This window comes from Talaromyces atroroseus, assembly GCF_001907595.1.
Source record: "Talaromyces atroroseus strain IBT 11181 chromosome Unknown scaffold_10, whole genome shotgun sequence".
NCBI lineage: Eukaryota > Fungi > Ascomycota > Eurotiomycetes > Eurotiales > Trichocomaceae > Talaromyces > Talaromyces atroroseus.
In genome coordinates, this window is record NW_017971442.1 from 1,208,942 (window position 1) to 1,230,483 (window position 21,542).

The 21,542-nt window shown below is 47.5% G+C and overlaps 9 protein-coding genes across 9 annotated transcripts; 5 read left to right on the top strand and 4 right to left on the bottom strand.

Annotated features, from left to right (window-relative positions):
• Positions 1-3,174: 3,174 nt before the first annotated feature.
• On the top strand, positions 3,175-5,784 carry UA08_07214 (hypothetical protein; the record flags this gene model as incomplete). Its single annotated transcript, XM_020262131.1, has 1 exon — positions 3,175-5,784. The coding sequence occupies one exon, from the start codon at positions 3,175-3,177 to the stop codon at positions 5,782-5,784; it is 2,610 nt and encodes an 869-aa protein (XP_020117777.1).
• Positions 5,785-6,162: 378 nt separating this feature from the next.
• On the bottom strand, positions 6,163-8,301 carry UA08_07215 (hypothetical protein; the record flags this gene model as incomplete). The annotated part of the gene is made up of 4 exons (XM_020262132.1): positions 6,163-6,320; positions 6,427-8,038; positions 8,091-8,192; positions 8,245-8,301. 4 exons carry the CDS (start codon positions 8,299-8,301, stop codon positions 6,163-6,165), a joined length of 1,929 nt encoding a protein of 642 aa, XP_020117780.1.
• A 2,300-nt stretch (positions 8,302-10,601) lies between these two features.
• On the top strand, positions 10,602-12,123 carry UA08_07216 (hypothetical protein; the record flags this gene model as incomplete). Its single annotated transcript, XM_020262133.1, has 2 exons — positions 10,602-10,799; positions 10,849-12,123. The coding sequence occupies 2 exons, from the start codon at positions 10,602-10,604 to the stop codon at positions 12,121-12,123; spliced, it is 1,473 nt and encodes a 490-aa protein (XP_020117779.1).
• Positions 12,124-12,662: 539 nt separating this feature from the next.
• On the bottom strand, positions 12,663-13,419 carry UA08_07217 (Peptidyl-prolyl cis-trans isomerase-like 3; the record flags this gene model as incomplete). Its single annotated transcript, XM_020262134.1, has 3 exons — positions 12,663-13,223; positions 13,289-13,354; positions 13,408-13,419. 3 exons carry the CDS (start codon positions 13,417-13,419, stop codon positions 12,663-12,665), a joined length of 639 nt encoding a protein of 212 aa, XP_020117786.1.
• A 764-nt stretch (positions 13,420-14,183) lies between these two features.
• Positions 14,184-15,517, top strand: UA08_07218 (hypothetical protein; the record flags this gene model as incomplete). The annotated part of the gene is made up of 3 exons (XM_020262135.1): positions 14,184-14,261; positions 14,324-15,208; positions 15,275-15,517. 3 exons carry the CDS (start codon positions 14,184-14,186, stop codon positions 15,515-15,517), a joined length of 1,206 nt encoding a protein of 401 aa, XP_020117785.1.
• A 690-nt stretch (positions 15,518-16,207) lies between these two features.
• On the bottom strand, positions 16,208-16,498 carry UA08_07219 (hypothetical protein; the record flags this gene model as incomplete). Its single annotated transcript, XM_020262137.1, has 2 exons — positions 16,208-16,396; positions 16,451-16,498. The coding sequence occupies 2 exons, from the start codon at positions 16,496-16,498 to the stop codon at positions 16,208-16,210; spliced, it is 237 nt and encodes a 78-aa protein (XP_020117578.1).
• A 284-nt stretch (positions 16,499-16,782) lies between these two features.
• UA08_07220 (hypothetical protein) lies at positions 16,783-18,774 on the top strand (the record flags this gene model as incomplete). The annotated part of the gene is made up of 6 exons (XM_020262138.1): positions 16,783-16,901; positions 16,981-17,765; positions 17,819-18,268; positions 18,439-18,494; positions 18,527-18,616; positions 18,670-18,774. The coding sequence occupies 6 exons, from the start codon at positions 16,783-16,785 to the stop codon at positions 18,772-18,774; spliced, it is 1,605 nt and encodes a 534-aa protein (XP_020117579.1).
• A 273-nt stretch (positions 18,775-19,047) lies between these two features.
• Positions 19,048-19,308, bottom strand: UA08_07221 (hypothetical protein; the record flags this gene model as incomplete). The annotated part of the gene is made up of 2 exons (XM_020262139.1): positions 19,048-19,124; positions 19,182-19,308. The coding sequence occupies 2 exons, from the start codon at positions 19,306-19,308 to the stop codon at positions 19,048-19,050; spliced, it is 204 nt and encodes a 67-aa protein (XP_020117576.1).
• Positions 19,309-19,739: 431 nt separating this feature from the next.
• UA08_07222 (hypothetical protein) lies at positions 19,740-20,765 on the top strand (the record flags this gene model as incomplete). The annotated part of the gene is made up of 4 exons (XM_020262140.1): positions 19,740-20,027; positions 20,084-20,441; positions 20,487-20,504; positions 20,608-20,765. The coding sequence occupies 4 exons, from the start codon at positions 19,740-19,742 to the stop codon at positions 20,763-20,765; spliced, it is 822 nt and encodes a 273-aa protein (XP_020117577.1).
• Between the last annotated feature and the right edge of the window lie 777 nt (positions 20,766-21,542).

A 21,542-nucleotide genomic window follows, 5' to 3' on the forward strand; every position in this document is an offset into this window, starting at 1 on the left:
GGGCAACTTATAAAAAATCAAGGAGCCGTTCTCCCTGAAGAGAACGGCGGTCCTCCACCGCAGCCCTTCTTGTCCGTGGCTCGCACCCTAGCTGTCCGTTCTAACGCCGATATCATATACTTCGACTTCATAGGTGATCGCTTCAGAGCGCCAGAGACGCCTCTGCATTGATCTGCACAGTATGCGCCGAACGCTAACCAACCTTTTCATGCAGACAGCCGACTACGACCCTCGAGATCGATGGACAGAGCTGCCCAGTTCAGACAAGCCCAAGCTTTGATCCTCACTCTAGAGAGGTCCTTCCCTGGTGGCCTGCCATTTGATCAACAAAAGTCGCGACCGATATCCAACATGAGAGCTAATGATTGATCGATGCGCATATTGCCCCCATGGATAGCATATATTTCAACCGAAGCTGTTAGGGAGCTACGTGATAACGATCCACAAGAGCATTGACAAGGGAGGCAGACTGAGAACGAGCTACTCAAGACCTAACAATACCCTTCCAAGTCCGCAACGCAACTAGAAACAACATGTGTAGCGCACTTCATGCTCAATCATACTTCCTGCCTGGCATTGACTATCTTCCAAGTCTCGCAAGCAGCTCATCGGTCCAGATCTTGCACAGTCAAATGGTCACGCCCTCATACCCCGCAAAGCAGAATACGTCTCTCTTGTGCGTAATACGGCATTCTCAGAGACTGGTCTTTGTTTCCTCTCCCAGACTCAAAGGTCACGGAGGGTATTGGTGGGGCGAACAAAGGACATCCTCAAAAATCGCCTGTCGAAGGGGGTTGGACGAGTTGTTAAAAACTTGCCACTAATATCGGTGTCTATCAATCGATTCGCAAGCTGGACTTGCGAAGAGATAGCTAACGCGGCGGATCGGAACCTTCTATGAAGCTTGATTGTTGGCTGATGCCGTAATCAAAGGTTGAATAATGGTCCAAAAAGAGGGTGGGTTCGAGAAAAGGGGCGGAAATTCCCAAAGTTCCCGGGTTATGAAACACTGCCTTGAAGGCTAGTATAGCGAAGACAACATAGCCGCGACTGGACCAGACAACGAGCCAAAAAGCTCAGGTAGCATATACACAAGTATATACGCATACACAGAGCAAGGAAAACCAAAACCTTCTTTGAACTCTCTGAACCTCGCTACGAAGACGCACTCGGACAAGTGGGGATTGGACGAGAAACACCATCGGTTCCGACGAGTGGATTCAGAAAGAAACAAAGGCAGTTCTCAGTTGTTTGTAGGCGATTCGCTGTGCTCAACGCAGTGCAGTTTGTACTTCGTCCACCTTCCAAGAGCCGGCCAAGTGAAGAGACAACTCATAGTGTTCCTCCAGATCTCTCCCACTTTTCCCCTCAACTGTGCCAGAATATCCAACATTCCATTGCGATCCGGGTTGTACCAGGCTAGGAAGACCGACACGCGCCCCTTTTGGGAACTTGGAAATACGTATGGCGCAACCTATTGTCTGGACGTAGTCTCGACTCTCTTTGACCCATTCCAGACCGCAAAGTCAGAATCGGCTAGTCGAGAGTTCGATAACCATAAACCGCGAAACTGAAACCCGATTGAGTTCTTAGGGTTAAGTTCCAATCTTCATCCACCTTGAATCATCTTTGGTTCGCACTTCAGGCAGTAAGCATAGTAGAAACCAAGCCTCATCAAGGGGCGTTGAAAGCGTGAGATGAAGATTGGGAAACTATTCGGAGAATGAAACCGTACAAAATGCCATTGCTGGCAAGAGAGCGAAGGACAAGACCAAGTGAGCGATGCAGATAGGTGACCGAGGTTCAAGGAGTTGGATGCGAGGTAGCTTAGAGCCAATAGAGAAGCCAATATACAATGAGTATTCATTCAATCAAGTAAAGTAACGCGAACAACGTTTTGTTTTTCGAGGGTGCAGCTTGAGGGCAGCTAGAGAAACCAAGAGAGTTGGAGAAGAATAAAAGAAGACGTTGACAAGACTGCTGGACTTGTTTCCGTGACGCGCCGCGGCTGACGCGTAGTCACGTGCGCTCGAGGCAGGCTGAGTTTAGGTCATCCGTTGCCGCTGGTGGAGGCAAAGTTAAAAAACCCATCAGAGAACTTGCCTTCGAAGACATTCGACTTTTAAGATGTTCAGGCACGTATATGATATAACATGATGCAGCATGCCAAGTCCTCGAAATGGCAGACAATATACAGATCCAGGCTGCTTTCGATGCGGCCAATCAATTCTTACATCCTATCCTAGACCGAGGCAGGCAAATATGAAAGATTCCCTTGTAAATACTAGTATGGAGCTGACCTCACTATAAGATGAACTTCGCAAAAATCCCGGGGGCTCGCTGATCGAAATTCTTAGCCGTAACCTGCCAACCTCGTCTACAGATGACACCCTGGCTCGCTTTGCGGTTGTAGAAAAAGCGCTGCAATGTCTTCAAAACATACATAGTGCCTTGATCCTCCCAGTAGATCCTGGGAGTGAGGTGCTCCACCAATCAGAAGATGCACGAGAAGATGCGAAAAGGCGTCGAGTAGTGTATACATTGCTGGACTTGATTTCCATCGAAGGTGTATATCCTTGTTTGTCCTCAGGGGTTGGGATACCATTGGAAAAGAGGGTGATCTCCAACTTGCCCACCGGCGTAATAGCTAGACAGGCACCTGAGATGACAAGTGATAAACCTCAGAATGAAAGACTTCTATACCGTATCCTAACCACGCTGACCGGTGTATTACTCGACGAGCGTGGTGAAGGAATCCAATCAATGGTCCGGGGACGAGTTTTGAGCGATATTATCAGCGCTGCTGCAGATCTTGCATTCAATTCTCGAGAAATATCCAGCGAAGAAAGGCTTGCAGTGCGGGAAGTACTAGACAAATTAATCACAGGGTATTCTCCTCCATCTGGATGTATGTACACACAAATGAGCAGAATTATTAAGATAGTGTATAGGTCTCCCACTTCCGGTTTACTACCAACGCTTTCCTCTTTCTTGCAGCCAGATGCAGCGTCATGGTTCAAAGCTATTATATCCAGTCGTGTATCGAAAATTGCCTTACGAGACGATGGTATTATTCATATCATATGGTTTCTTGCATCTCAATTCGCCCCTGCTCTTGGGGAAGGTGTCTCCGAGTCCTCGCCTAATGGACCGCCGATTACTGTTCAAGCCATCATGCAAATCTCCAAATTGCTATCTTCTGTCCCCCAAGATATGGAGTCTACGCCATACTTCGAGAACATCGCTCCAAAATTGCTAGCCTTGATTGACAGCGATGAGCCTGATCTCAGACGGACCGCAGCATATGTGGTAGGCAGCGGGATTTTGGGGAAAAGGGCATACGGTGCACCAGGCACGATAGGGCATTCTATCTTCGTAGAGCCTTTATTCAAGGCAATTACTGCAACGATTGATCCAAATTCCGGGAAATGGCTTAAGTCATTCAACCCCGTAAGCCAGGCCGCGGCGCAACCAACTCCACAAACTATTCCGAAGGATGTCTTGGTCGATGAGCCAACACTTCTATTGGCTCTCGAAAGACTGAGCGTCATAGCCCTGCAACATCCTAACCCAGGACTCGTCAAACGATTGGTGCAGCCGATATTACTTCCATTGTGGGGATTAACGTGTTGTACTCAGGCCCAGAAGGGTAAAGGGGCCTGGCATGAAAGAAGTTGGGCACTGTTGCAGACATTTTTCACTTTATCACCAGGATTCCCGCCTTTTCTGAAACTGGCAGACAATCTTCTCTGGGATGGAGGTGCCAATTGGACGTTTCAGGAAAGCCAAGATGGCGGCGTGACTATTGTCAAACGTAGCAATTCCGACGTCGATATAGTTCGAATGTTGGATACACTCGACTCGCGTGCAGACAATTTCTCCAAGCTGCTTGGCTGTGATCCTCAAAGCGAGGACCGGACAGCAGACGTTTTCCTGCATGTCAGCGAGAGGTGGCTTGTCGATACATCAAGACAAACACCGATGGCTCCAACGCTCCTAGATAAGTTAAACTACGACCCTAGTACAGATTCAAACGCCATCGTGGCAAAAGTTGTCAGTGCCAAAATAGCAGAAAGACTTCTCAGTGATTTCAAGGATACTCTATCCAGACGCCCGTTGAAAATCCTAGAACTTGCACAGCACATTATTGAAAGCGAGCTGAAAGCAGTGGATGAGAGGGAACGGAGAAGAAAAGCACGCGAGAGAGGACGAGCGTCTCTAGAGTCTCTAGCCAATATTGCAAGACCGGTTGAGAACGAAACCACTGCGCACGACGATCAACAGAATACATCGGAAACATTATCAACCACTTTCAGTCTTCTATCTACAATTTTAGCCTCCCCCGAGTTTCCCATGACACAGACACTTCTCCCAAAGCTTGACGAAATCAAGTCACAGTTAGATAAACTACGACCTAACCTTCCACCCGCTCTATCCAACCCAGCTTTTACCGCCTCAATGCTGCTCGAAATTCAGATCAAATCACCCGACGGCACGCAACAAACAGATGAGTTGAAATCCCCACAAGCTGCAGATCTCGAGACGCACCGACAAGCCTTGAAGGATATTACATCTCCCCTTCCACCAGTGCAAGCGGAGGGACTTTCGCTACTTTCGAAACTGATATCTAACTCCTCGCCTGTACTCGACATACCATCCACCATGACGCTGCTACTGTCGATTATACTTGGACAGAGCTCGGAGACTGCTGCAAATGAAGAGTTTATTTATCTGAATGCAATAAAACTCATAGGCCAATTAGCATCAAACCACCCGCGCACCGTTGTGAAAACGCTTGTCGATCAATACGCCGATAGAAACGAAGAAAGGACATTGGACCAACGACTGAAAATCGGCGAGTCATTACTCCGAACAGTGGAAGATCTAGGAGAAGCGCTGACTGGTGAGGTCATGCGTATTATTGGGGAAAGCATGATAGCCGTGGCTGGACGACGCGGGAATAAACCCGAAACCCAGAAAGCTCGGAGGGAGCAGGTCGAAAAAGAGAAAAGGGACAACGAGCGCAAAGAAAGAGAGAAAGGTATCAATCTGCCGTCTGGCTGGAAAGTCTCATCGCCGGCATTGCCTGATACAGAAGAAATCGATACATTGCTTCCTAACAACGAGGACCCTGATGCCGAAACCCCGGAACAAGCGGCTATTTCGGCCAACATCCTATCCGCCTGGGCTGCTGGTGCCGCGTCAGACGTTGAGCCAGATGATATCCGAGTCAGGGCTTCAGCAATATCCATATTAGCAAGCGCTATCCAAACGAACTTGGCCGGCTTGGGTCCTTCTCTAGCATCTTCCGCTGTTGATCTTGCTCTCTCGACCTTGAGGCTCGAGAAGAGTCCTGAAAGCGCCATCTTACGTCGCGCCAGCGCCGTTCTTCTACTCGACCTTGTCAAAGCTATGGACTCGGAACTGCAGAGTGGCTCAAAGAAAATTGGGTTTGGCTTCTCTCTGATAGCAGATTCTTCAGGTGACTCCATTTCCTCACGCGGCCCTACGACAATCGGCAGCATTCCGACTACATTAAACACGTTGTCCTATGTGGATAGCCAGGAGACAGATGCTCTTGTACGGGGGCATATCAGAGTGTTGATGGAGAATCTCGAGACGTGGATGGAGAAGTCCCTGTTATGGGGCATTAATGCGCAGTCATCGATGTTAAGCGACGATGAACCAAGACTGCAACTTGGTGATAGGATTGCTGGATTGGATCTTAACCCATTGGCTACGCGCAGTTCTACAAACCGGCCAAGAATAGAAGAGATTGAGTGAATATTTAAAGCGAGGGTTTTTGTGAAATCCTCGTTCCTAGTCTGCGGGCACGCTGTATGTCGTTGGCTAGAGAAGTGCCAAGATCCTTTGTAGAGAGGCGATCAAAAGGCTTGAGTTAGGTAGTGACTAACAAAATGTATTGGGCGTCTTTGATAGTGATGGATGGGGGCGAGTTGTAGCTAAATGCTTTTTTTCATTTCTGATGATACATACATTGGCAATTCTATGTCATAAAAAGTCTTTCATACAACTAGATACGCTATCGTACACATCATGAGGGTAAATAACTTTTTTTTCTCCACTTTCATGAATTTTAAAGCTTGAACAAACCTTTGATTAACATAGCAACGTTCAAGCCTTCAGCCACATACTCACAGTTTAGAGCACGGGAGAAGACCAGCTTTGAGAAAACGAAGTTTTAAAATGGCCTATTTTGACCGTGTCGAAAGGCTCCTCCCCGTCCACGGCCTCCACCTCTACCGCCTCTACCGCCACGCCTGGAGGTATCCCGTCCTCGATGTGACCATCGTCCATGGCTGTTTGATGAACGCATATTATTCACTGGTCGAGGCCCTGCAATGATACGTTGCTCACGTTCAATTGCGGAAAGGTAGAATTTGTTCTCTATGCATAACAACTCACAAAAAGCAGCCGTTTGGGGATTATTATACTCGGGAGGCATATCCGTAGTATCAATTGGGACTTCTGGGTCGTATACTGGAGCAGTAATCTCAAAGTTTTGCGGAATGGTCATCTTGCCCTTGGCAACGATATGTTCCTGGACCCAGGCTTCTTCCGCTTCAATGTCGACTTTATATTTCTCATCACCCGGGTCTGAGGGGACTTGGCTCGTAGGATCGCCAATCACAAGGTTATGCTCTAATGCACGAGAGAGCGCAAGCCATTCCTTGTCGTATTGCAGCTCATAAGGGCGCTGAATGTTGGCAGCTTCTTCCGAGTTTGGGAATATTTCCATGAGCTCAAGATAGTCACTGCAGTCACGATGTTCTTCGCACTTGCCCAAAGCTAAAAATTGTGTCTTGGTGTTTGAAATTGCTTCAGGAAGTGGACCGTAAACGGCGGGTTCGGGTTGTTGGCGTTTGAATCCTTCAGGCAATTGTTCACGAACACTCTCAGAAACACCCTCAGGATCTTCCGTTAATGAAGTTTTCCGGGGTTCATTAGTCTGACGCAACTGGCTAGCATTTGTTGTCTCTGCTTTCGCCCCAGAATCGACGTCCATCTTGACATTAGTCCCTTCATCTTCACTGTCTAAGTCAAGATCAATCTCATCACTATTCTTAACGATGGCGCCTTCTTCAACAGGATTGTTCTTCTCAACGGTAATCACTTTTCTGTTAGGGTCGTCTGCTTGAATTTGCCGCCAAGTGCATGAGATCGCGTCCAGATCAAGCGAATGATTTTCTCCTGGTTGAGATCGCTCTTGAAGAAACTTCTCATTCTCTTCGGCATCTTGTTTCGCGGCAATATTTGCAAAATTGTTCCATGCCATAAGGTTGTCTGGAGAAGTTTTCTCTTGCGGTACGAAGTTTGTGTTTGGTGTTTCAAATGAAGGGGTTAAATCTGACGGCCCATCTAAACCTTGGGGAAAGCGGTGATGTCGTTTGTTTGCCATGGGTGGTTTCTTTGGGTGTATGTAATCACCGTGTAGAACAAGAGCAGGGTATCGGGCGTGTAGATGAGCCGAAAACCAGTACGGTGGACGCAGCCTGTCCAAAACATACTTGGCAGCTGTGCTTCCCAACTTTCCAGCCTCTGAGTCTTCTCGGAAACCCCGCTTGATTCTGAAAAGACGTTCATAATCACCGTGCCGCTCAATGCCTTTCGGCCAGTCGTGTGATAGGCCTATGTCAACTTGGGTGCGAACTTGCATGAGCTTGCGTACATCCAGTTCTCTGGTATGATAGATAGACTTGACGTCATCTGCATTGTAGGGCAGACGTTCAAAATGCGGCTTATGATAGTCGTAGCCCTTCCAAATTCCAGAAAGGCCTGCAATTCGTAATGGTCCAAAGCGGAGAACATTGGCGGCGCCCAGGTAGTAAATATTGGGAGCCACCCAGCCACCGTAATAGAGTTCGAAGAGGTAGTTGCTGGCCTCGTGATTGCCTCCAATGAAGATGGTAAGATACGGAGCAATGCGCTTGCCACTGTAGTACTCATGGAAGTCGCCGATTTCGCGGTACCTCACCGGCACAGACATACCACTGAGGTCATGAGTATTGCGTACAGACTAGAGTCCGTGAGTACAAGGGCATTTTGTGAAGAGCAAATGAAGGCCTTACCTGAAAATCACCTCCGATGATGACAAGATCAACGCCTGTCCACCCCTTGGCGGCTGCGCTCTCAGAGACTTTGGAATAAATATCGTGCAGTTTGCCATGTCCCTTTTGATGCATTAATTTTTGGAATTCTCGAGAACGATTTTTCCAGACTTACACAGCCTTCGAGTGCAATTCGCACCCCGCCACCTGGCGGTGGTGTGCCTTGAGACATTGCCTGAGAAGAAGATGTGATGAGAGTACGCTTTGTCAAAGTCAGCAGAAGAATAGAGCCAGCTTTTGAGTTCGTACCACCGAATGCGAAGGGAAATGAATTCAAGATGTGCAGTCGACGTGTGTTACTAATGAAATAATGGAGAGGTTCAGAAAAGGGTTGTGGTGAGTTGGAAGGTGCGAGTCCTCTGCGCAGAGAAGAGGTGCGAGAGAGTGAAGTGAGGTGAGGTGAGCGGCAAGTCGTTGGTCAAGTGCCTGCCGGCAGTCGGTTTGCTCTCTCTCACTCCCGGCAAGCGTCCTTCAACACTCTCTGTCAGAACGACATCTCACAATAATGGCTTCACACGAGTCTTCGTTACGGCTCAAATTTCTACAGGACTCTGCGAGTCTGCTGAGGACTCAAAGCACCGCCACTGCTGCGCATTTGATGGCACTGCACAACCACATACTCCATGAAAATTCAAAGACAATAAAAGCCCGACAGCACAAGTCCTGGTGCGGTGCATGCGGTTCTCCCAGAAAGCCAAGTCACACAAAAGTCGTGAAACTCAAACAAAGAAATCGCAAGGAGAAGACTCGTCTGTCGTTGAAAGGCGCTTCAAACGGGGCGTTTGTATTAAAGTGCCTGCGCTGTTCCCGGCGAACTATACAAGATCGACGAGCTCAAACTCGAGTACAACCGCATCAAACGAGTGGCGTTTCGATAGCCTCACAAGCTGCTTCAAGTGTTGATGCATCTACGTCGTTATTGGGCTCTTCAACTATATCTTCTTCTACATCTGAGGTCTCCTCCAGGACTACGTTGGAAAATGCAAGCAGCAAAAAGAGAGCCAAGGCAAGAAAACAAGGGGGGCTTCAAGCTCTGTTAGCGTCCAAGCAGCGCGCACAAGAGTCGAAGCCATCGGCATCGTCTTTGGATCTCTTTGACTTCTTGCAACAGTGACGCTGTCTGCTAGTGTAAAATTTGTTGAATGCCTTGTTGCCTTACGCGCGTCGGATAAACTGAGCGACCGAGAAAAGCGCGAAATTTTTGTTTTCTGCAAGAGCCTGCATATTATTAGTGATTTTTCCTTGTCTAGGCGAAAGCTTGGGTTATAATAAAACATGCCATTTAGTTTTTACTTGATAAGTGGTAGTATTGATTTCGCTATGCGGAAAATGTTGCCTCACCAGAGGGCAACTACATAAAAAGCAATGGAGTAGGATACCATAGGTAGTCCTCTAAACCTGATGCTAGGGTTTTCACATCGCTGGTATGAGAAGCAGCATTTACTTCAATGCCTTTGTTGGTCCTATTTTCGATCCCGATAGCAGTGAACAAGCAAAAAGATCGCTATCATCGCTATAACATTGATGAGTTCTCGTCTTTTCAAAGCATTGTTGACATTAATTCTTGTGTGATTTGAAGGGTAAATGGGTAGTAACACCCAAAAGAGTTTGGTTATATAGTTATCCTATAAGAATAAGATAAGCATTAACTATAAAATCTGCAGGACTGACAGCATAAAAGAGGTGGTAGAGTGGCTGAACTTGAAAGATTCAAATAGTAAGAATCAAGAGCATTTCCAACAGTTACATTTATACATGATTTGAATAATGATTTCATTTTCATTAATACATTTAGTAAACGTCTTATATGATGAAGTTTTTATCGGTACATTCGAGTAATTTATGTCGCGGCCCCCGTAGGTGCCTGAGGCCGCGCTACGCTGCCCTGCTACATGATGTATTGTAAAGGATGAGCATGGAGGATTCTACTCCTTATGGAATTAGATAGAACATAGTATGGAAGTGCGACACTGTTAAGCAATCTAAGCAGTCGTTTTATTGGTATTACCTAGGCAACTCACTCCGATATAGTAAAATTAGCTGGCTCAGCCATTTTGCTTGGTTTGAAGAGCTTGCTTGTATATAGTGTAGGTGCAGCTTACGCTGACATGGCAGCCATTTTGCGTGGTTTGAAGAGTAATAATACACGAAAGAGCTTGCTTGTTATATAATAAATAAGTCAAGGTTATTACTTGAAGTATATAAGAGAGCCGGAGCCTGGTAGGCACAAGTCCCTGACAGTGAGCATGTTTGATTTGATTCCATACAGATGGATCTAGCCAGAAGGCAAGGCGGGGTTCCTCAAAATGCAGGCATTCAATCAGAGGCCTACCCCGCCAAGGGCAGCCGCAGCGAACCACGGCGAATCTTCTATTCGCCGCTAGAGCCTTTTTTTTTTTTTTTTTTTTTCTGACTGCAACCTCTTCTTCTCAACGTCATTTTCACTCCTCTGTTCACAGAATACTTGCTACAATGTCCAAAGAGGACAACACCGCCACGGCTGCCGCCGCCGCAGGCCCAGCCGAGCAGATGGATCGCATGCTTGATTCAATGACCCAGAAGAAGGAGGGAAACGAATCCCAATTCCAAAAGCTTGGGGATGTGGTCGAGGGCGAAGATGACAATGGTGTTGTTGAGGTTGAAAGTCTTTGCATGAACTGCCACGAAAACGTATGTTTGCCCTCTTACTTTAGGTTGTAGCAACTGCTAATGTTAGTAGGGTACTACTCGACTTTTGCTTCTCCGTGTCGCATTTTTCCACGATATCATCTTGGAGTCTTTCGAATGTCCGCATTGCTATTTCAAAGACAATTCCGTGAAGTCGGCGTCTCAAATTCAAGTCTTCGGCACCAAATATACGCTGGTGGTGGAAAATGAGGAGGATCTTCAGCGACAGGTTATCAAGAGCGACACTGCTATCTTCAAGCTAGAGACGCTCGAGATTGAAATGCCAAAGGGAGAAAGCCAGCTTACCAATGTGGAAGGCGTGCTTCAAAAGATCCACTCTACCCTAGAGAGCGAGCAGGACTTAAGAAAAACACAAGCGCCAGAACTCTATAACGCCCTGGAGGTTATTATTGGCAAGATCGCCCTGATGCTAAAGCGAGAGGCTTTCCCATTCACCATTTCGCTCGATGATATGACAGGCAATTCATACATTGCCCCTACCGCACACGACACTGGCAACAAGTACAAGCGTCGGGATTACCCCCGATCTCATGAACAAAACGAGGAGCTTGGCATTGCAGCAGACCCAGATGCACAGAAGACCGAAGCCCAGAACATGGTTCAGAGTGCCGGTAATCCCGAAGATCTCGATATTATCGATGGACAAGTCTATACTCTCCCTGCGGAGTGCCCTGGATGCGCGAAATCATGCGTTGTGAACATGCAGAAAGTCAGCATTCCTTATTTCAAGGAAGTCTTCATCTGGGCCACCATTTGTGACCATTGCGGATACAAAACAAACGAAGTCAAAACTGGCGGTGAAGTGCCAGAAAAGGGCAAACGGCTGGTTCTCAAAGTGGAATCCACCGAGGACCTATCACGAGATATTCTAAAGTCGGATACATGTGCGTTGTATAGCCACGAACTGGAGATGTCTGTGCAACCTGGGACACTCGGTGGTCGATTCACCACTGTCGAGGGTCTTTTGACCGAGGTTCGCGATCAGTTGCATGGCCAGATCTTTGATGTAGGAGACACTGGCGCCGGAGATTCGCTCTCATCCTCGGATAAAGAGACATGGACGCGTTTCTTCGACCGATTGGACTCTGCAATCAAGGGCGAATTCAAATTTGTTATTACACTCGAGGACCCTCTGGCCAACAGTTATGTGCAGAACTTGCATCTGCCGGACCCCGATCCTCAGCTCCACGAGGAGGAATACACACGTACCGAAGAGGAAGAGGAGGATCTTGGCTTGAGGGACATGAAGACTGAGGGGTATGAGAAAGACGATGAGAATGCCGAAAAGGAGGAAGCCACGGAATAAATCGTATATAACTTCTCTTCTTCTTGGTGGTGCTTCTTTCAGGGCGCGAGACGGAGTCTGTTCGAAAAGCATGAGATGGCGTGTTGTTTGTTCTTTTAATTTGAAGTAAGCTATGTTTGCAGAGTGTCTTGTAATAAGCATTTTCGTCATGATGCATTATGATATCAGGAACAGATAGGTGTTGATCAGAGTCTACCTGTCTGATGTAAATACAATTACTGAACATGACCCAATTGGTATAAAAAAGGCTTCTGGGGACGATCAACTTTCTATTCGTGCACAGCTCATTCCAATGCCGCACTGATCAATGTATGTATGCGTAGCATTTGACGGCAGCTTTCGGAGTCTTTAGTACCGAAGGAAGGTATTGCTGCAACGGCGACGGTGGCTATTCCTTACGAAGCGCTGTTTAGGACCCGTCGGAAAATGTGTTCTTCACACAAACAGGCCTTCGTTCATGTGTCGTGCTATAAAGTGGGTTTCCCTTTCCCATCCTGGAGATGCAGATTTGACAACGTCGAAACAACGTCTAGGCTCACTCACTTCGCAAATGGATTGGCGTGTATCGTGACTGAATTTATCCTCAAAGCCTCCCATTCTCCTTCAATTTCTTGACCTTCTTTAGGCTGTACGACACGGCCTTTCTTGTCCACTTTCGCATTCGCCCGCTCCAATTTTCCTAATATATCACCGCCTTCATCCTGCGCCGTCAGATTCAGCACTTTCCCGAAAACCGTACTCTCGCCATCAAGATGCGGCGCTGGGGCAAACGTGATGAAGAATTGACTTCCATTAACGGTGGGCCCAGCGGCGTTTTGCATGCCGGGCGCTGTGCGGTCTTTCACTGGTCTTGAAGCCATTGACAAGACACCGCGCGCATTATGTCGAAGGGCCGGGACGTGAATTTCTTGGTTCAGAGCAGAAGGGTGGTTTATCGATGTGCCGCCCTTGGGGATATCGTCAAATGGGAGAATGGGATGGCTTGCAGATGTGGCTGCGGGACTGAGCGAGATGTCGCCCCCTTGTATCATGAATCCCGGCATGAAGCGATGAAACGGCGTGTTGTCATATGCACCAGATGCACATAATGCGAGGAAATTCTAGAGAGAACCCCTAGTGAGCGATTGCGACATTTGCATAGTTACTCGGTTTCAAGGCAACACACCTCGGCGGTCTGAGGGACAGTCTCGCAGAATATTTCGACCTTTAGGTCGCCATGGGTGGTGTGTAGCTAGGCGCGTAGTCAGTATGCAATTGCGGAACAGACTAGAAGAAAGCTCGTACAGTAACAGACATGATGGTCGACTCCCTGTCAAGAATATCGCCGGGGGGTGGGGGAAGAAAAAGTCGGTGGTGATTGACGAAGTCCCAAAGAGAAAAGAGCACTCTGCATGGCTCCACTTTTTTGGACCGTGAGGAAAGCGCGCGCCTGAGGCAGGAAGCCATACAAAGTAACTAACTGTCCAAGGACGATCGAAAGCCACCTCGAACTACGCGATACATACATAGTACATACTTTTCTACGTTGTGATTATCGACATTCAACACAGCCTGGATCCTCAGCTGACGGGCGTTGCTAGTCCAGATTGAAAGTTCACAGGCCACATGCAGGCAGGCATCCTCAGGCGGCTAAGACTCTAAGATTACTCCACACTTTCCAACATCACCAAGCCACTTACTTGGTCCTGCGAAGAACTGGGCAACCGAGCCGGCTCAGCTTAGTCCACCTTCTTTCGCACCTCGGGCTGGTGTCATTTCAGAAGAGATGTGCATGACGCCGGTCAGATCAGTGGACGCTTACTCGAAATCTCTCCCATCAGCATAGCCGCCAGCCTGCCCGCACTGTACTCGCATCAAGCAGGAAGGGAAAGCTGTTCCCATACAAGCTTCAGAGCCAGCCTCACAGCCGCAGTGCGATTTCATCCCGTCTCCTCGCAACTTATGCAACAATTCTATCCATACGCGAGATTTGCGATTGCTCGTCTGCTGGACATAAAGTCTGTCGCGCTTATCCTTGAACCGGCGCTCGCCCATGGTGGCCCGGTCAACGCTCCTTGAACATGGCCGCATTCGTGCGAGTGTCCGGACCGCCCAATGGTAATTTTCTCATCGGCTATCCTGGAATATCTGCGACGCTGGTAAGTAGCTCTACACGTTTCCTACTACGTACTGTACATGCAGTAGACTGAACACTACCTAGCCTCGAGTTGAGGGCCGAGTCGAGATACGTCCTAGTGTTGGCATCACCGCCCCTGTCAACATCTCGCTTGTTACCGTATGTCTTCAACGCAAGGAAACCATCCACCCTTCCGCAGACTCTGTTACGAAGAAACACCTCGCACCCCCTCGAAAAGAAGTCACGGAGTTGGTTGGGAAGGAAATGCTCCTGTTTCGGTGCCCCGCTGGACGAGATTATGAGGAAGTGATTTCAATGGACCTTCCCTTTGTTTTGTTCATTCCATTTGGACGAGGGGCTCAAGAGGCATCTCGGCGAATCCCTGCAGCCAGTTTACAGCTCCCCAGTCGAACAGCAGAAACATTTTATGAGATTGTTGTAACGGTACAACAGGGCCCGTCAGAACAACGAAAATACGCCTTTCCGGTTCCCGTGTGCCGGTACGATACGCTTTCAACATTTGGAATGTACAATAGACCAGAGACCGCAGAGAAGGTGACAGATCATCTAGTGACGCTCGGTATTTCACTTCCACGGGGATCTTATGGTCCTCTCGACCCCGTGAGTGTATACGTCAGGCTGTCACCGAATCCGGATTGGCTAGGAAAAGCCAGGAAAGTTACCATCAACAAAATCACCATCGGAATTGACGAGGAGATAATATACAACCACGAGGGAGACGAACCTCAACGTAAAGTGAAAACCATCATTAAGAAAACCGAAACAGTTGGTATGAGACTCCCCGATGTAGGTTGGGCAGCAAATTTGGGACTAGTATTCCCTGCAAAAGACCTTCGGGATGCAGACGGAATCTTACCGCGAGGGAAAGCTGCGTTTCCAGCTTATGCAGTGGGTGGATTTACGACTACCGCCAGTTTGTATAAGATTGAGTACTATCTCACTGTGAAGGTATATGACTTGTTATCCCCTAGCTGACACAGGAGAAAGTTTCGTTGCTCACAGTGTTAATCCTAGGCGCACTTAATCTCTGCAAGAGATATCATCATTCGACAACCTATCGTGGTATGTCCGATTGACCATGCCGGGTGCAAAGAAGAAATGGAAGCAATAGAGCAATGTGCTCGTGATGCTGCCTTGATCAACCCGGAGAATCCGATGTTGCCGCACCCGACGATAATTCGATTCCACGATCACAATGCACTAGCTGCACTTGGAGTGGCCATAGTTGGGAAACAGAAGAAGCCTTTGATTGACTGAATTACTGGACACTGTCCAATGGCTGGCAATCCTTGAAAAGCATGGCGGAGATCATGGAACTTGCTAGCAAGCACGTTTGAGAAAATAGTCAACGCGGCATGCCAGCTTCGGCTAATCCAAATTAGCTATTGTTATAATCCGGGAGCAGCACGGTTTTCACCGGTATCTCGCTGACCACACACTTGAAAACGCACATACTTTCTAATGCGATATGAGGCAATGATAATATCGCCTCCTTGACGGACACCGCATTCTGGTTCTGAATATAATAAACCAGTTAGCGTTAGCGAACGACGGCAGGACGACGCGACATACTCTCTCTCTCTCTCTCTCTCTCTCTCTTTTTTCTAATTCATAGGTTTTGGCGGAAACAAACAAGCATGGATCGGAGTTGAGGCATCAAAGTTTCTTAAACGGCGTTGATATGATGTTTCAGTATCCCTAATACGCCCAATTTGATAGAAGGAGAGGATGGGAAATGACTTTTATTGAAGCGAGAAGCAATTCGTCGAGATCTCTGGTACCGGCATAAATATACACCTGACTCGAGATTCTTGATTTGACATAACCAGTTGATATTTGGGTATATATCTTGAAACGTGAAAAGAGAAACGGAGAACAAAGGCTATAAATAAGGATCCTACAAATGTTCAAATTTCCTTCCCAAAGCACTGCGTACAAATCTAATCTCTATTCTTCCAAGTTGAGAAACTCCATTGCCTGACTCAACATATCGGGGTCAGGGGGCGGAGGTTTGACCGGCAGCGCATTGCCTTGCTCTATACGTTGAAGAAGATCTTTGAGGGATTGCAGAACCGCTTGGTACTGATGCGACGAGGCTCCGAATGTATTCAACGTGTTTCGGAGGTTTGTTGATATCTATATACATAAATGAGTTATAGGGATATAGACAGAGAGGGGAGAGAGACTGACTTGAAGAAGTAGATCGTTGTAGTTTGTCTCAGTAGCTGGAATGGACATATTGAGAGACCTAGGTATAGAATATTGAAGATATATAACTAGGTATGTTCCATCAATACCTAGCTAGGTGCTATGTGGTTGTCGCTGGATGTAACTACAGTTTTGGTGGGGCCGGCGAAGGTCGATAAGGATTTTTGGATAAGGCCGAAAGCTCTCATTGAAATCTTCACACTTCTGTTATACCTCCACTGCACAGTACGCCGGCGTCAATCTCGAAGTTTACTCAACATTTTTCTTTTCTTTTACAAAAAAAAAAGATAGATATATCGGTAACTACGCTGGCCATGGCCGATGCCGACGAGGATGTCGTCTTTCACCCTACCTCTACCGTCTCTGCGCCGCAGGCCGAGATCGATCTTTCAGATGAAGTGCAGGACTTTCGGTTTCTGAACACTGTCAGCCTGTAAGTACATGAAAGATATTATACTAGATCTCATTGAATGACTTGCTAACCCGCCGATGATTTGGGGGTTTCCGCACAGCGTCACCGACCCTTCGCAAGTCACCATCCCTCGCCGCGGTGAAAAGGACTTTGAGCCCAATCCCACCATCTTACAGTCAGATACACTAGCCACGTCGCGAAATGCAATGCACAATGCAATATCACATCCGCGCTTAGGGTCGTCTAAGAATCGCATCGTTGGCATTTATTGCCCGGAAGGACCAACGCCGCTTGTCACTGATACGAATCAAGAAGTGGCGGCGGAGGAAGATGGGAAAACACCTGCAAAGCCGAAGCCGGTTGTCAAAGATCCAATGAGCGGCATTCCGTCCGATGCATGTGTTCATGTTACCAATTCGAAGGGACCATTTTTCAAAACAGTCGGCAAGACGGATCGTTGGAATCGCACATGGCTTCTGCCGGAAGAGGCGCTCTATCTCCTTGAAAGAGGCACCCTTGATATCAGGTGGCCCGCTTCGATTACAGGCACTGTTCAAACGGAGACGGATGCCGAAGAGATGGATATACCGATGAGCTTGCAAGCGGCGTATGCCTGTTTGATGGGTCGCGGGGGGCTGACCTTGGAAAGATATATCGTCTACACTGGCTTGAAACGACTGGGATACACATTGAGGCGTGCTCCTGCGTGGTACGGCGCTCAGGATGAGCCGGAGACTGAGCCGGATGGTGAAAGTAGGATTGTCTCATATGCCAAGGGCATCTCGAATTGCTGGAGTCGATTTTACAATTCCATTCCCAACATTTGGGAGTCGGACTACTCAGCGCAGGGCCCCTTGATTGGATTTCGGGCTCCTCGAACTTACAGTGAGTGCATTGAGAAAGATATACTTTCTATATATACTAAAAAAGAACCATAGATGCCGTCTTTCGCAAGCTGGCCTTGATTCCCACCGAAGACGCAGCAGTCAAAAGACCTTCTAGGAAACAAACAGAAGCCCCCTTCCAGTTCGTATATCATGTTTACAAGCCGAACACCCCGTTCAAAAAGTCCGCTCCTCCAGCGCCAGATTTTCGCATCGCAGTAGTCGACGCACGCATTCAGACGTCTATTCCCACGCTCCGGCAGATTCGAGCACTCCTTGCGACAAGCCCATATGATCCACCCAAGGGTGAGAAGATGGAGCGTCACCTCTACGCACGTCTACGCCAGGGATATCGCAGCGCGATTCTTGCTATTGTTGACCAGGGCGTGGTCAGTTATCTCCGTTTTGGCGACGCTGGGTTCTCGAAAGAGAAGATATTTGAGACACAAGGACCGCCGAGGGGGCCGAAGACGGGCGGTTTTTCAAAGAATAACAGGGGCAGGGGTCGGTAGTAAGATGTTATGTAAGATGGTTCGTGCATGCGTCAGCCAACATTTTATCTATGTTGAAAAAGGCTTTCGATCCGTTTCCCGGACCTACGAGAGTTCCTTACAGATTTTGTTTCCCCAGGAATAAGGCCTGCGAGCCCAGAAGAGAGGACTGAGGCTGAATAGAAGGGAAGCCAACCGCAAGGACCGCATTGACCAATGGTGAACTTGGTCCAATGAAGGTAGGTAGGTATTGATCTGCCACCGTCTTTAGGTCGTCCGTCTATGGGAAGATGAGACAGGACGACGATGCTTCGGATGGCGGTATGGAAAAGAACGACGAGCCAGTCGAAAAGTGCAAGCGGTATGACAGAAGCAGCTGAATGAATATGACAAAACTATGAATCCCTGCCCTAGTTCCTATTCCCAGTTGCTAATTCCTTAACCCCCGATCCACATGGAACTCCAAAAGAACAGAAGACCACCAAAATGGAAATCGTTGAATATCGTAAAACACCGTAAAATCATAGCCTAACGCCTTCGCTCTAAGAGTTATCGTAGGGTGACAAAGAGAGCCGGCTTAATAAACGAAATCTCAACTAGGCATCTAAATAATCTGCCGCATTCAATAACTCCAGACACAGTTCGGGAGAGATATCCATATCGGGGACATTGCTCTGGTCTTGATTCTTTTCGTTGTAGCAGAAATATTCGCAGACTTTTTCGAGGACAGCGCTACTGTAGAAGGCAGAATTTGCTCGTTAGTTGGGATATTTCGTTCAAGCCTTAGTTCAATTATCGCTGCTTTGCAGGGACGACGAACTTGATATCTTCAAAAACACAGCGACCTGTGATTGCCTCAGAGAATTTACCTAGACAGAGAGATGTTACTATTAGAGAAGCAAAGATCAGATGAATCGGACTCATACTGCTAGAGTCTAGCATGCGACGTATCGTGCCAGAGACACAGGCTGTGCTGCGGGGGATGACAAACTCAAAGCCATCGCTAGAGACAAGTGTGACAAAGTCGTGAGTGGCAGGCGAAGGATTTGCCATTGTTAACAGCCTGAATAGCCTTAGTATAAACTGGTGAGTGTCAATATCAAAAGCGTGAAGATGGATGAAAAGTTCAGATGGTTTTATGGGAAGATGCAAGATTGCGCGCTAATCAGGAAGGGAAGCTGCTGGCCCGTGCTCAAGCTTCCTCTGCTTCACTTCACCATGCCAGTGATGAGCTTTTTTTGACTTATTTCTATACACACTGATACAGGAAGGGGGAAAAGCACAGACAAGCAATAATCACAATGCGCAAACTAAGAACTGTCCACTGCTTTGGCATCAGGCACTCTCTGTTCTATATAAGTTCTCACTCTCATACAGCGACATTCCATCCAGCAAACAGGATCTCACACACTCTGAAAGCAAGATACTCGTCAAATTCAAAAAACAAATATCTACAAAGAAGCCACCTTCATGGCCGTACGGCCATGATAACAGGAGGCTCTTCCGGCATCGGCTATGCCATCGCCGAGCGTTTCCTGCAAGAAGGCGCCAGTAAGGTAATTCTCGTTGGGCGACAACTTGAAAAACTTCAAGATGCCTCGAGGCGCTTGTCTGAGTCGATGCTTGGTCAGGCAACTTATAACGGAGACGGAGAAATTGCTACGCGCGCGCCGGAGGATGATAGGGAGGTGGAAGCAAATCCGAGAGTCGGATTTGTAGTCGGGGATGTCTCTGTGGCCAATGAGTGGATGAGCGAACTCGAGAAAGAAATGGTATTTTCTCTTCTACAACCAGATTGTCTCCGTGTTTATGCTAATAGTCTATCCAGGCAAACGTAGACATTCTAATAAACTCGGCGGGAATATCCATGCCGAACCTGCTCTCCAGAACATCGACAGATAACATTTCACAAATGCTCAAGATAAATCTCGAAGGCTCAATATACACTTGTCGAGCAATGCTAAAAGCGTGTATGCGTGCACGCCTGAAGAGGAAAAATGCCCCAGTCAACTCGAAGGAAACAAGCAATGGCAACTCTCCGCCGGTATCAAAATGCATCATCAACATCTCCTCATTACTAGCATTAAAAGGAGTGACTGGGACAGTCACATATGCAGCTTCAAAAGCCGGACTACTGGGGTTAACAAAGACCATGGCCGTCGAAGCCGGAGACGTGTTGAAAGGGAGTAATGTGATGCTAAGATGCAATGCCATACTACCTGGATACATAGATACGCCGATGATTCAAGGTGCGTTAATCTATTTTCTTAAATCCTCTTTATTCTTTTTGAAAATGCAAACACAAGGGCTGAAACAAGAGTGAAACAAAAAAATCTGTATGAAACACTATAGATTTTAGCAACGATAGAGTCAACGCTCTACGAGCTCTGATCCCCATCAACAGATTTGGCCATCCTGAAGAAGTTGCTGATGCTGCAGTCTTTCTTGCCACGAATGAATACGCGAACAATTGCGTTTTGAACCTTGATGGCGGCTTGAGCGCGGTGTGAGAAATGATTTGAATGATGATGGAGTTTGATTCTTTCTATTCCCACACTAAGTTCTCAATAGACTCGGAATCAGAATGTTGTTTAGCAGAGAAGATACGCACTTAGTTCCTGGATGCAATAGGTAAGAATAAAAGTATATAGGTCTGTCAACGCGTCGCTAGTTGCACCTGATTGATAGTCATAACATGATAGCCTACCACAATATACCTAAACCAAAGTAACAAAGGGCGAGACGAGGGTGCCTGTCCCAATGAACCTCGCTACCTGCATGTCTCTAGAATGAAGTTGCCCATTGTCTTTATAAGAATTACCATTTGCTTCTGTGATGAAAGCACACCTAGCAAACTAGATCCCAGTCTGGATTAGGTCCAATCGAGACATGCTTCACAATACCAAAATTTTGCTATAGGTGAAGGCTTCTGCAAACAAACAATGCAAACTCACCAACATCCGCAATACATTATCCGTCAAGCTAAGCTCCCCACCAACAAGAGGCTCATCCCCGCATAGAATATTTACTCACTTCTCAATTCGATACGAAGATTCCGACTCTGGAATGTGGGATGAAGGACTCCGACAAGGGGCAAAGAAGGAAATGAGGAGGCAGAAGGAATTCCAAGCTGGCCCGCCCCGTACACAGCCTCTCCTCTACGTTTTCGAGGGCACGGGGGTGAGTGAGGCCAGGAACAGGCCACACACGTTAATATACCACCCATGCATATAATATTATATTTTATACCTGGGCATGTGCTCAAAATGCTTGTTACTACGGTGCTT